This window comes from Meleagris gallopavo, chromosome 20 (assembly GCF_000146605.3).
Source record: "Meleagris gallopavo isolate NT-WF06-2002-E0010 breed Aviagen turkey brand Nicholas breeding stock chromosome 20, Turkey_5.1, whole genome shotgun sequence".
Lineage (NCBI taxonomy): Eukaryota > Metazoa > Chordata > Aves > Galliformes > Phasianidae > Meleagris > Meleagris gallopavo.
In genome coordinates, this window is record NC_015030.2 from 4,953,607 (window position 1) to 4,966,880 (window position 13,274).

General features: G+C 60.4%; 2 protein-coding genes across 2 annotated transcripts in view; one reads left to right on the top strand and one right to left on the bottom strand.

Annotated features, from left to right (window-relative positions):
- Window positions 1-5,179: 5,179 nt before the first annotated feature.
- On the bottom strand, window positions 5,180-8,351 carry GCGR (glucagon receptor). Its single transcript, XM_003211467.4, has 13 exons — window positions 8,175-8,351; window positions 7,880-7,976; window positions 7,614-7,721; window positions 7,324-7,445; window positions 7,124-7,230; window positions 6,897-7,050; window positions 6,670-6,829; window positions 6,520-6,580; window positions 6,249-6,318; window positions 6,050-6,138; window positions 5,814-5,952; window positions 5,667-5,708; window positions 5,180-5,602 (listed from the first exon to the last, which is right to left on the bottom strand). Exons 1-13 carry the CDS (start codon window positions 8,334-8,336, stop codon window positions 5,318-5,320), a joined length of 1,596 nt encoding a protein of 531 aa, XP_003211515.2. The 5' UTR covers window positions 8,337-8,351; the 3' UTR covers window positions 5,180-5,317.
- Window positions 8,352-12,953: 4,602 nt separating this feature from the next.
- Window positions 12,954-13,274, top strand: part of ARHGDIA (Rho GDP dissociation inhibitor alpha) — a 20,512-nt gene continuing 20,191 nt past the window's right edge. The window contains exon 1 of the mRNA XM_010721347.3: window positions 12,954-12,965. The gene's annotated coding sequence lies outside the window, so the exon portion shown is untranslated. The remainder of the gene's footprint in view (window positions 12,966-13,274) is intronic.

A 13,274-nucleotide genomic window follows, 5' to 3' on the forward strand; every position in this document is an offset into this window, starting at 1 on the left:
GTGGAGCGCGACCTGCGCAGCCAGATGGGCTCCGAGCGCGGCCTGGTCGAGGAGTACGTGGAGAAGATGCCGAACCCCAGCCTGAAAGGTGAGCGGCCGCGCCCTCCTCGCGCCGCGGCCGGAGGCGCCGGGTCGGCCCCGGGGCGGGGAGCTGCGGTGCGGCCTCTGCCGCCAAAGGCTGTGCTCTGTTCTCCGCAGCGTTTAAACCCGTCGATCTGAGCGACCTGAAGCGGAGGAACACACAAGATGCAAAGAAGTCGTAAGGCAGGTCCTCCGCTCGTCAGCCGGTCTTTAAAGTCCTCAAGCAGATTTAAGTTGAGATTTTGTGTTATTTCCTCCTCTGGTTACTGTACTCCGCCCGTGGGAGAGCCGGTCAGCTCTGGGGCTGGCTTTGGAGCTACCTGAATTCCACGATGCTTAAGGGCTCGCTGAAGCTAGACGGAGCCCTCTGTAAAAGATTGCAGCTCCTGACCCACAGCTTCCTCAGGCCTCCGTGCTGCGATCACCAGTCGCTTGTTCTTCTTCCATCTCTGTCCCTGGTGTGCTGAGCATTCAGGCTTCCTGGGTTCTGGTGCAGGGTAGGGCAGAGCACCTGTGCTGTCAGTAGAGGCAGTGCCAGCTCTCTGCTCCCTTCTGTGCACCGAGGGCTCATGGGTGCTGGAGTGCACCAAGGGGTGAAGGAAGGAAACCTGGTGCTGGCCTGGTGCTGAGGGACACACTGGCAGCCTCAATCCAGCACTGGGCAGTTCAGCACTGTTGGGCAGCTGATGCCTATAGGCACTCTTTGCCTATTCTTTGCTCCCTGGTTGGAGGGCTTAATTTGTACCTAGTCTGGTAATGCCCAGGACTCGTCAGTGTTGCCAAAGCTCTTGGGTTTACATCTGATGCCACATTTTCCTTGTGCTTAGATTTGGCCATATCCTTGTAGTGCTGATAGTGGAGCTGCTCCTCTTTCCATGTCGGGGGGAGGGAGAGAGAGGCCCGAGGCCCAAACATTTTGGAGATGCTCTGAGCGCAAGTGCTGAGTTGAGCTCAGCCACTTCCCAACCCCAGCCAGGAAGATGGTGGTGGGGAAGTGGCTAGCTCTGACTTAGAATAAAAAAGCTCTTTTGCATCTTTGCCTGAGCAACTCCTTGCTGTTTGAGCACTAACACCACTTCCCAAACATGCACCCTTTGAAGAGACCTGGTGTTCACAGCTTGCAGTAGCATTGTGTGCAGGCTGTGGTGGTCTGATCTGACTTGCCCTGGAGGCTGGCTTTCTTGGGACCCTTGCTCCTGTCTAATCATTTCTGTGCAGGGAGAGTGACTGTGCCCTCGTGCCCGTGTGGGCAGAGCAGCTGTGGGGCTTCTCAGTGCCTCTGGGGATGTGGGGAGCTGTGGGAGCAGCCTCCTGCCTGTGCTCAGAGCTGGCAGGGAAGGAGCTGCAGGGGCTCTGCCCAGCACGTGGTGGATTCAGAGTGCAGAGGAGTTGTGGTTGCTGTTAACTTTCCTTTGTTGCGTCATTGAGCTATACTGTCCCTTTTATTTTTTTCCTTTTTTTTTTTTCCTTTTTTTTCCTGTTGTCTGTCACTTGAGGAGTGTTGTAAATAAAAGCTGGTGTTCTTTTGAGTCTGCCTCTGTGTGGCTCTGCCTGCTCCTCCGTTGCACATCACAAGCATCAGCTCCGGGGCCACCTCTGCCTGATGTCGCTGCGTGCTGCTCACCACAGGGCTATGCTGGCAGTGGAGCAGTGCCTGGTGCCTGCCTGGCCGTGTGGGTGCCATGTGCCCACGAGAGGTCTCAACCACACCGTGGGCATTAGACCCAGCTGACGGGGCCATGCTCTGCTGTGCCCTTGCTCAGCCCCCTCTGCCTTCGAGCTGTGTGTGCACGTTGCTCTGCTCTGCATCTGTCTGCAGCCTTTCTGGAGTAGTGCCCTTACTCTTCTCTTTTTTTAGGTTTCCAAACTTGTCCTGTTTTGTTGCTTAAATGCTGTGTTTCTTATTTTAGACTTCAGTGCTGACAATAACCATCAGAGTTTTCTGTACCTCTTCAGGCCTGGCCGAGCCCTAAGGATCGCAAGGAGCAGGAGCCACTTCGATTATTGATTTATTCATTTTCCAGAAGGGATCTTGCCCTTGCACTTGCTCTGGGCTCTTAATTTCACTGCAGGCATGTACAGCCTGGCACCGTGTGCTGGTAGCACAATGCCCTTGGGCTCTGGCAGCCCTCCTACGAGCCAGCATCCTGGGAGCTGTTGCTGGACCAAAGATTGAAATGTTCAGACTATTAATACACTCGTATCCTTTTCCCTCTCCTGCATTTATGGCATTTAAACTATACTTAGCATTGCTAGAATTTCTCCTCAAGTGCACCTCTGTGCTGCGCCGTGACCCTGTTTGCCTCCCATCTCCAAAACACTGCTGTGGAGCACAGGGGTGCTCCGCCACAGGATGGTGTCTGGGCAGTGCTGCGCTGCAGGAGGTGCCCTCTGTCGGGAGCAGAAGTGAATGAAATGACTGCTGCTGCCACTGCAGCTTGTCTCCGCTGGCCTTTCCCTCCAGGTGGGCCATTGCCTGCAGCTTCTCATGGCTGCTTGCCAGCAGCAGCATGTCCAACGTTTTCCCAGGGGAAATGCATGATGCACACGAGGCTGCGTCCGTGTGCTGCAACGTGGCAGCAGGGCATTGGGGTCTGAAGATGGGGCAGGAGACTGCAGGAACCCCAATCAGCTGCGTCCCACCACCACGCTGCTGTGGCAGAGCTCTGTTTGGGGCCCAGCAGCCTGGCCCTGACCGCCTCTTGCCTTGTTTTTCTCTTGGCTCAAGTGCTGTGATGCTGGAGGCAAACCGCTCACTCAGGCTCTAATGAAACGTCATATGAAAATGATTTTCTAAACAGACAATTTTTATAAAGGCTAATAACAAACCACAAGGTGACCGTGGTGAAGCAGCAGAAGGAGGTGTGAGGTTCAGGTGGCGGGGGGGTGCCCCGTGTGGGGCTGAGGCCGGAGGCCAGGGAAATCAGGCTGTTTACCTATCAAAGTCAGAGCTGGCCATGGCTTATTTTCACCGTGACTCGGCTACGGCTGTTATCATTAGATTAAGTGGTGGGAGGAGGAGAGGTATGTGTTGTATCATTGAATTAAGTAGTGGGAAGAGAGAATGGTAACAGGCAGAATCTACTTAGCAGACCAATTTGCAGTCTCCAATTACCTTGATGAAGCAGCAGTATCACTGCGGGGCGAGCGAGGCCTCGTGGACGCCGGGGGGGTGCCTGCCATGACCTGTCAGGTACCATTCCCATTGCGTCCCCTTTGCTCAGCTCTGCTCCTCGTTCCTGCCGTGTGGCACAGGGCTCTCCTCCCTTCTCAACGCCAGGGGAATGGGGATGGGTGGGGGGACATCACCGCGAGAGCGGGTGGCCGCAGGTGGGCGAGCAGCACGTGGTGGGCACTGGGCACTGAATGTCCCCATCCGGCTGCTGCCATGGGAACCTGAAATAGCTGCGCTGCTCTGCCCGCAAATGTCAGCCCTGTGCGTGGGTGTGAGTGGCACAAGCGTGTGTGTATATGCAGATGTGACTGTGTGTGGGACACAAGTGCGTCTTCAAGAGTGAGGGGTGCACAGTGCTGGTGTTGTTGGGGTGCTGTGCTGCCAGACTCCGGGGCTGCTGCCTGACCCCGTGCCCCCACCTTGGCCCCAGTGGGGTGTCGTGGCTCTGTAGGGGGTAGGCGGCAGGGGGGGACTGGGACGGACAGTGGTGTGTTGCCATGGATACACTGGAGCAACAGGCATTGGGGCCGGCGCCGTGCATCGACCATATTTACCTTCCCAGAAACCGCCTCGTGCTTCAGCAATTTGCTCCAATTAGGCTCGTTACCGCATCAGGAGGCCGCGGTGACGGCAGTGCCGTGGGGACAAGTGGCAGCTGGCGCTGCAGCCCGAGGTCTGTCCCCATCCGCATCCCCATCCGTGTCCCTATCTCCAGCCCTGTCCCTGCCTTCCCCTCTCTCAGCTCACCCCGTGCCATGGCACTGCTGTCTCGGTGCCGTGGTCCCGTGGGCTGAGCTGCTCTCACCATCGCGGCCCTGGCCCTCGGCCCCATGGTCCCGGCTCCTGGCGCAGGGCTGGCCCCATGGTGGGTGAACAGAGCAGAACTCGGCTGGGCAGCCAACGAGTTGTCACGTAAACAGAGGAAAATTACTGTGTGCTCGGCCAACACCATGCAGCTGGGATCAGTGCAGAGTGCCCTCCCCACGACTTGCTGGCTCCACTGATGCTGCCGCCCTCGCTGCAGCCCCTCAGCCTGGTGGGTGTAGGCAGGCTGGGGCTGGTGCTGGTGCTGGGGCAGTGGGGGATGTGACAGTGGGGCGCTGCCAGGGCACAGTGCTGCTCTCATGTCATGTAGCACAGCTCGTGCCTGGAAAGCAGGTGGGCATGGTGTGTGCTGGACTGTGCATGGGTCCTGACGGTGTGCCCAGGGCCTGTGGGGGCATGGGGCTGTCTCGAGCTCTGTCCATCTGGGTACACCCGGGGCACAGGGCAGTGTGCTAATCCCCACACAAAGCCATTGTGGTTCCTAAAGCCGTGGCATCTGGGCTTAGCACTCATGTGCACTGCACAAGCCTCTTAGGGTGCCAGCTCACTCCACCTTCCCCCCAGCCTGACCCGTGGGACCCTGGGGAAGCCCACCTAACCTGAGGGTGACAGGGACCCCACGGTGCTCAGCACCAGCAGCAGCCACTGCCCGTCCTCAGGAGAGCATGGCTGAAGGGGCAGCTCCAAATGATTTAATTAAGGGTTCCTGGCAATGCTGATAGAGCTCATTAGTGGCTGGAGGAAAGCTGCAGCCCCCTCCCCCCCCGCTTCTGCCCTGTTCACCTGTGCAAGGCCATAAGGGCAGCAGTGCAATGCAGGGGCTCCCTACTATGTGGCCCCATCCCCAGCTTGGGGTTATGTGCCCATCACCCACAGACAACTGGGGACACTGTGGGGTGGTAGTGTCACCGCTCCCCCTCCACAAGGACAGCCATTCCCTACAGACAGGCACACTCAGAGCTGGCCCTGCAGCCCGGCATGGGCCCACACCTATTTACACAGTTACGACATAAATTACACCACTGTGCAGAGGGTCTCGCGGGCGCACAAGGGCAGCACCACAGGATGAACCCCACCCCCCCAGTTCCCAGCCCCCACAGACCCCAGCCCCTCTTCCCCTCCCCGCCTTCTCCAGCCCTGTCCGTGGGCCATTTTGCAGCCCCGCAGTGCCCAGGGTGAGGGCAGCGGCCGCCCCACGGCTCAGTCCTCCACAGCCCTCCAGGTGCAGCCATGGGTTCAGAAGTGGCTCTCGGCTGTGGTCTCGGGGAACTCATAGCAGTGGTGCCGCTCCCCCATGGCGAGCTGCTCGGCAGCACCGCTGCTCTCGAGGTAGTGGGAGCCGGAGCGCACGGCCGTGCCGCGGCCCATCCCGTTGGCACAGCCACCCACCAGCTGGTGCTTCTCGCAGCCTCCAGCGCCGTTGCGGGCACTGGGTGCGTGGCTGTAGGTGTGCTTGTACTCCTCCGCCAGGTCCTTCCCCAGCTTCCAGCGCTGCCACCGCTTCAGCAGCTCCGCCTGCACCTGTGGACGGCCGCCGTCAGCACGGCCCCTCGACCCCGCGCCCGCTCCCAGCCCGGCCGCTCACCTCCTTATTAATGAAGCAGTAGAGAATGGCCACCAGCATCCCCTGGGTAGAGACAGGAGAGGCGTGAGGGGCAGTGGCTAGACTCGGCCCCAGTCCATCCCTCCCAGCACAACGTCCCTGTGGCCAGCCTGGCCCTGCTGAGCTCACCTGGAAGGAGCCGAGGAAGAGGTCGAAGAAGAGCTTGACGTAGCGCAGCGTGCCCTGGGCGTGCTCATCCGTGATGAAAGCGAAGACGACCTCGTGGATGCCCAGCAACGGGATCAGCGTCAGCGTGGACTTGGCCAGCCTGCACGGAGCGGGCAGCCATAGCGCAGGGCCATGGCCATGGGCACTACACCACCTGCATGTGGGCACGCAGGGCTGGGGCTGCACCCACTGCCCACCTGAATTTGTAGTCGGTGTAGCGCATCTGGTGTGCGCGGAGCTTGGAGATGAGGATCTGGATGATGCGGATGAAGATGAAGAAGTTGATCTGCAGTGGGGCAGAGAGCCGTGAAGGGCATGTAAGCATGAAGTGGCCACGGCCCCAACCATGGCAGAGTCAGGGGATATGGTGGGCAAAGCCGTGGGCTGAGGGCTCACCAGGATGGCCAGGAACACTGGAAAGCGGAGGATCCACCAGAAACCCATGTTGTGGTTGGTGCTCCAGCACCTGCGGAGGAGAGGGATGGGGACCCCAGGGCAGCCCTGTGTCAGGGTGGCTGCTGGAGCTTGGCACAGCACCTGGCACTGCGCTCCTTGCATGCGGGCAGCAGAGCGGGGCCTCTGCAGGGCTGTCCCTGGGTTTCTCTACAATATATCCCACACGTACCCCCCGTGCCCCACACACCCCATGGCATGGACTGATACTCACTGAATGTTTTCATAGAGAAACTTCACAACGACCCATGGGATGAGAAATAGCACAGGTGCCCCTGGAGCGGAGGCACAGGGTGGGACAGGTGAGGCACAGTGTGGGCTCAGGAATGGGATAGGATGGGGATGGGATGCGGGCTGTGCTCACCCCAGCCGATGCACAGGTAGAGGGTGAAGTAGCTCCTCTCGGAGAAAACAGCCACCACCAGCAGGTTGTGCAGGTAGATGCCCTCCACCAGCAGCCAGCAGTAGTTGGCCATGATGCCATACTGCATGAAGACCGTGGCCGCCCGGCAGCCAGCGGCAGCCTGTGGGTGGGAGTCAGGGCCTGCCGTGGTCCGTCCTCCCCCCAACCCCCTGCCCCCCCCAACGCACCTCATCACTCAGCCAGATGCGCACATTGTAATCATCGATCTTGTCACTGTAGTGAGTCTTCAGCAGGGCATCGATGACCAGCACGGAGACGCCTTTCACGATGAAGGAGGCGAAGAGGTTCATGTGGATGTAGTTCCTCATGCAGTGCAGCTTGCTGGGGAGGCAGGGGGCTGCTGTCAATGTGCGTTCCCCCAAACCACCCTGATGCAGCCCTTGTCTGTGCCCACCTGAAGCCCAGCAGCACGGCCAGGGCAAGCAGCAGTGCGCACAGGGACACTGAGTAGCCCACAGTGTACATCACTTTGAAGCTGCCGTAGGTCTTGGCAATTTTTTCCTGTTGAGTGAGGGAGGCCGTGAAGGTGAGGAATGAGGCAGAACGGCACGGGGCAGGAGCTGCACTATGCCTGCCAGACAACCCGCTGCCCACCTGTGCCTCCAGGTCCTCGGCGTCGATCTGGCACTGTGTGGCATTCCTCAGGGACTGCCCCTTGGGGCCTGTCACCCACTCCCCATCCGGCCCGCATGTCTTGAAGACATATCTGTGCTTCACTGCATGGAGAGGAGGGAAATGGGGCAGCTGCAGGTACACAGCTGGGCTCTGCACGACAGCCCAGGGGACACGGAGCAGCACCCGCAGCAGCGTGCACCAGCACAGAGGTGTGCATGCACACACAGCCCTGCTCCGCTCAGCCATCCCACCACGTGCCCTGCCATTACCTTTCTGGTACCAGGGCAGGAACCAGGGGCAGGAGACGTTGACGGTGGTGTTGGGCAGTGCGTCGGGCCAACAGGAGAACTTGTCAAAGGTTCGGTTACAAACCAGCTCTGCGGGGCGGCAGAATGGTGATGCACTCTGACTCAGTCCATGGGGAGTGTCGCTCTGGAGACACACGGTCACCTTCCCCACAGCACCCCATGCCCACCCTCAGGGGGTCCCTGTCCTGCCAGGACACCAGGGGTGTGTGTGAGGTGCCCGCTCTCACCTGTAGGTGCGGGCATCCGGCTCATGTTGCGATGGCACTCCTCGCTGTAAGCCTTCCAGCTTTCGAAGAGGAAATTCGTGATCTGGGCAGAGGGGCCCTGAGGGCACCAGAGACGTCACCAGGGTCAGGCAGGGGCAGGCATTCCATGGCCCTGAGGCTCAAGGATGGCCGTGGGCAGGCACAGATGGATGTGCCACACTGTGCCGTGTGGACAGCACGATTGGACAGTGTCTTCTGTACAGCGTGGCGTAGCCATGGGCTGCCGTGGGCAGTGTCTCTGGGAGCCCATCCTTACCTGGCAGCAGAGCAGCAGCAGCAGGAGAGTGAGGAGATGTGGCTGGGACATGCCTCCACCAGGCCACAAGCTGCATGGGGAGTGGGGTCCTGGCTTCCTACCGGCCCTCGGCAGCTCCTCTGCCCTGGTGGTGAGGGCCCTGGCACGCGGGCGACCCTGCATGAAAGGATGAGTCACAGGGATGTGCAGTGGGACCCGTCCTGGGGCACAACTGGGGATGTGCTGTGAGGTGAGCAGAGCTGCCACTGTTCACATCCCCGTTCTCCACCTGCCTTTAACTTTCAACTGTTTCTTTGTGTTCTTCCCATTAGTCTGCAACCCTTGAGTATCTGCCATTTCCTCCCCAGGACAGCATCGCCATGGCTCCCAGTCACCTCTCTGCCTTCCCAGAGCAAACCCAGACACCCCTGCTCCTTTTCAACTGCCTTGAGCAGTTGGAGCACAGCCACACTCAGACGTGACTCCCTTGCATGGGCTGGACCCTTGCAGTGGGAGAGCTCTAAGGCTCCCAGGGCTCCCTGACCCACTCTCTGCTCACAGACCTGAGCTAAGCTCCACGCCCCCAATCAATGCTGGTGCCTGATGTGCATCAGTGCTGATCTCCGACGGCCCAGAACTCTGTGAGGCAGTCAGGACGTCCATGGTGCCGGCACATCAGTGCACCACATCCCTCACCCCATGGGTCTCCCAGCCCTGGCATGCAGTGGGGATGGAGGTGGCTGTGGGGATAACCACAGGGATCCCTGGCTCATGGGGCTGCGTGGCCCCGTGTTGGCTCTGCTGCCGGCTCCATTGCTCCCAGCACAAGCAATGGGGAGCCTCATCCGACACGGCATCCGGGAGCTCATGCACAAAGCCTGGCTCACGAGGAGCCATAACTCCCTCCATCCCCCTTAAGCCGGTTATGGGGCTCCTGAATGGGATTTCAGCTCTTCTGACAAGGGGGCAGTGTGGGAGCTGATGCTGCAGCATTGCTGAGCCCCAGCCTCCCCATGGCTCCCTTCCAGCCATCGCTCCCAGGGCTCGCCGCTCTGCTCTGCCTATTTTTATCTCTGGGAAAGTCGTGTTTCCTCCATGCAGACCCACTCGCCATGTTGCAAGCGGCTGCCTGAGAAGCTCATTAATCAGCCCGTGGCGCTGCAGATGTGGCTCAGGGAGCGAGACTTGCCAGCACGCGCCTTATTTAGGCAGTCCCAGAACAGGACACGGCCCCCAAGGACAGATAGAACTCACTGGGTGGGCTCTGGGACCTTCACTGATGGGCACCCTCCAGTCACCTATCCACAGCAGCATCCCCATCCTTCCACCCCACCTGTCCCCTCCTGCTTCACCCATGCCCCACGGGAAACTCCAAGTGCCCAGCACCACCCTGAGCATCCCTGCACCAGAGGGAAGCACTTCTCTGGGGCATGGCAGTGGATGTGCTGGCAGCCCCCCTCGAGCCAGGCAGGCAGCTCTGGGGCAGAGGCAGCACTATTTTTAGCTGCTGCAGTGGGATTTAGCATGGGGAGCCCTCTGCCCTAGACTCCCCTCCTGGCTGGCAGTGCTCCCCACGCCCTAGGGCTGTGCTGTGGCCAAACTGGGCAGACTGCACTGGGTGAGGGGTCCTGGCGCGTGGGGCAGTCACGCTCCTCATCTCCTGCACAGGGCCTCCAATGCCCCCTGGCCCTGCAGCAGAGCCCTGCCCAGCCCTTTGCCCCAGCTGCCCGTGGAGCTTTGCGGCCCCCCTCCCCAGCAGCCTACAGAATGGGGGACCCCACACTCTGGGAGATGCAGCTGTTCCTGGTAAGTGAGGATGTAGGGGAGCCAAGTGCTGCTCAGTCCGGCTCTTTGGGGCTGGCACGGTGGGTCTCAGGCTGTCAGCAGCACTGAGAATGTCCCAGGAGCTGGCAGTGCCAGCACCAGTACTTGTGTTTGCTGCTGGGTGTGCTGTGGCCACCAGGACCAAAATGCCCCTGTCCCCATCCATTGTCAGTGGAGGTGACACTGTAGGATGGACCCAGCCCACGTCACAGTCTTCATTTTGCTGGGTGGCTCCAGGCACTACATTCCCCATCACTCTGAGCCACGGGCACCAAGCCCCTACCATCTGGGTGGGTGCATCTGTTGGGACTGCAGGGAGCACAGGGGACTTTTGCCCCATGCTGGTGTTGGGTAATGCAGAATGTCCCTGTGTCATGTCTCTGAGGCTGCTGACCCTGGGGGAGGACGGGCTGCAAACACCACACTGCCCACAGCAGCAAAGCGGAGACCTTGTGCCCACAGGCAGGAGAGGAGGGAAGGAAACACAGCGCTGGGAAAGGGGACAGCACCCAGATAGGAATTGGGTGTGACCAGCCCCTGGGAGGCCACAATGTGCCCTGCCCAGCCCTGCCTCATCCCTGCCCCGCAGTCCCTGCACGCGGCATTGCAGCAAGGCACAGGGGATGGATGAGCACATGTTTATCCCCGCACACGTGGCAGGATGTTGTCCCTGTGGGCACACAGCCCCCTCCTTGGCCTGGCACCGTCCTGTCCACTCCTCAGCTGGGGCTGCCTTCATACGGGAAGGGAATGAGCTCCACATCTGGGATTGCTGCAGCTCATTGCTACATGGATCAGTGGCTTGGGGAAGCCTCCATGGGGACACCCGTGGGCATCTGCAACGTGACCTGTGAGCAGTCTGGTACAGCATGGCCCTGCACAGAGCCTGGTGCCGCCTGCAGAGCCGGTCCCTCTGTGCAGCTCTCATCCCCCTGACCCGGGGCTGGACTGGGAACACACAGCTGAGAGCTCAGGAGGTGGTGGTGGGGGCTGCCATCCTCCTGACCCCGGGATTAGACCCCAGTGCACTAATGCAGCACTTTCCACGGCTGGCTTGGCTTTGTGCTTTGAGCTACAAGGCAGCACAGCGGGGGCTTTGGCACTTGGCAGGGGAGGGGACACTGGAGGGCCAGGGCTGATGCAATGCCAGCGCTAACCGGGCCCAGCAGACACTGCTCCTCTCTCCTCCCAGCATGGGACAAGCAGTGCCCAGAGATGCCTGCACTGGAGAGGTCGTGTGCACCCCATGCTGCCTCCGTCTGCACTGTCCCTGAGCTCCGGGACGCCTCCTGTTCGCCACTTGCAACCCCCACGGCTCCAACCCCCATCTGCCCTCTGCAAAGCGAGCGCGAGGAACTTGGGCTGCAGAGGAACAGCTGAGCTGCCTGGGGCACCCCTCACATTGAACGACCACAGCTCATTTGCACAGAGCTGCACAATGGCGGAAACATCGAGCAGCGGCACACGGAGAGCCGACGTCACGCAGCACCAACAGCACTGAGTTCTGTGTCACTTTGGACCAAGAAAATCCAAACCAGCCCTGACAGCATTTTCGTCAATAGCAACAAAGGATGCAAACAAGCAGCAATCGGCCGTCGGGACAAGGCTGTTTGCATCACCTCCAGGGCTGCTGAAGGGGAAGAGGATGGCATCTCCTGCAGCTGCCCCGTGTGAGGGGGGAGTGCAGGGGTCAGACAGAGGCGGTGTGGGGCACAGAGGGCTGCTGCACCCACAGCACTGTGGCTCTGTCTGGGGGAAATGGGTTTGTCTAGTTCATCATACTGCATGAACTGGGACGTGAAACAGGACAGCACAAGAGACACAGCGGGCGACACGTGTGGGCAGCGTGTCACAGGGGAAGCAGAGGAGTGGGAAAAGCTCAGGAAAAGGTCAGTGCAGACAGGCGTGTGTGCACGTGCACCCGCTCTGGGGGCTCAGCACACTCCTATCTGGCCTGACTCACACCACTGTTGAGCACTGGGGACAGCTTCAGGGTACATCGGAGAGAAGTAAACATGCAGTCACCCTGCACACAGCTGCCCCATCCCAGGAGGGTGTCCTCATCTCAAAGTGGTTCTGTGGGGCTGCGGGCAGCGCTCCCATCCAGCTGCTGGGCAGAGCCCAACACAGCCCTGTAGGGCACAGAGGCTTTGCATGCAAACGGGTGGGCAGAATGCAAAGGAAGAATCCAGGGGCTCCGTGCCTCCCCTGTCTCTGCCCCCCCCAGCCCCTGCCCCTGCCTGGCACTGGGGGTGCACGGGTGCTGAGCTGTGTGGAGCTGAGCTGTGCTCCACAGCTGGTCTCAACACTGCGCTGCTGCTCAGAGCTTGCGGTCACATTTTTTCATTAACTATTTTTAATCCGTATTTTGCCTCTTCTCCACTCAATCTTTTTCTCTTTCCCTCTCCAGGCAACAGAACATGAAAAAAAATCTGCATCACAGTGCATGGAAAGGAGCGGGGATTGGTGGGAAGGATGGGAGCTCGCAGCTGGGGCGGCACTAACGTGGTGAGGAGGGGGACTGCGGGCTCGGAATTTTCCCGTGGATGCACAGATAAAGCTGAGAATATCATGGGGGTAAAGGCTGAACTTGGCACGGGTCAGGACACCCACAATGCGTATGGTGGGCACGGCACAGGGCACAGCGAGGTGTGGGGAGGACACGGGGTGGGTGGGCAGCAGCCACTGCTTGTCTTCTGCTCTCTGCGTGCAGAGCTGGCTTGGCAGTGGCGTGCCCTGCTCTCCCCGCGCCACCTCGAGGGAGCAGCCGGGCTGGGAAGCGCTGTGCCGGGCAGAGGTGAGCTCTGCTGTTGCTTTGGGGATGCGCATGCAGCCGCCAGGCCGGCAAGGTCACATACCCAACATGTCCTCGTTAAACAAAGCCATTTACCAACACCGTGTTGACACAGCAGAGCTCGGGACAGAGTCACAAAGGGCACTCGCCGTGGGCCCCTGCGGCACCAGGGAGCCTGGGGAGCAGCACGGAGGGTGGAAAAGTATCCCCTGCTTCTGTCCGGCACGAAACCGCAGCTGTGCCTGCAGTCAGAGCCCAGCGGACACCACCCACTGGGGGCACCTACGGGAGATGCTCCCGGGGAGCCCGAACCCGGTCGGTGCCAATCACCCGGTGTGGGTGCACAGCGGCCACGGCAGCAGTGAGCACCGAGATACCCGACGGCCGAACCCTTCCCGAGGGCACCGAGCCGGACGGAGAGCGAGACCGGAGCCGGCACCAGAGCCCTCCGCCTCGGGCTCAGCCCCGTCGGGGCTCGGGCCGTTCCCCGGTGTCGTACCGCC

What these genes read in the sequence shown, in the direction of transcription:
- GCGR (XM_003211467.4), bottom strand. Translation starts at nt 8,336, where the DNA reads ATGCAGGGTCGCCCGCGTGCCAGGGCCCTCACCACCAGGGCAGAGGAG. An exon ending in TGCTGCTGCTCTGCTGCCAG is followed by an intron (nt 7,977 to 8,174) that starts GTAAGGATGGGC and finishes TGGTGCCCTCAG; the next exon opens with GGCCCCTCTGCCCAGATCAC. An exon ending in TCTTCCTCGGCTCCTTCCAG is followed by an intron (nt 5,709 to 5,813) that starts GTGAGCTCAGCA and finishes GTCTCTACCCAG; the next exon opens with GGGATGCTGGTGGCCATTCT.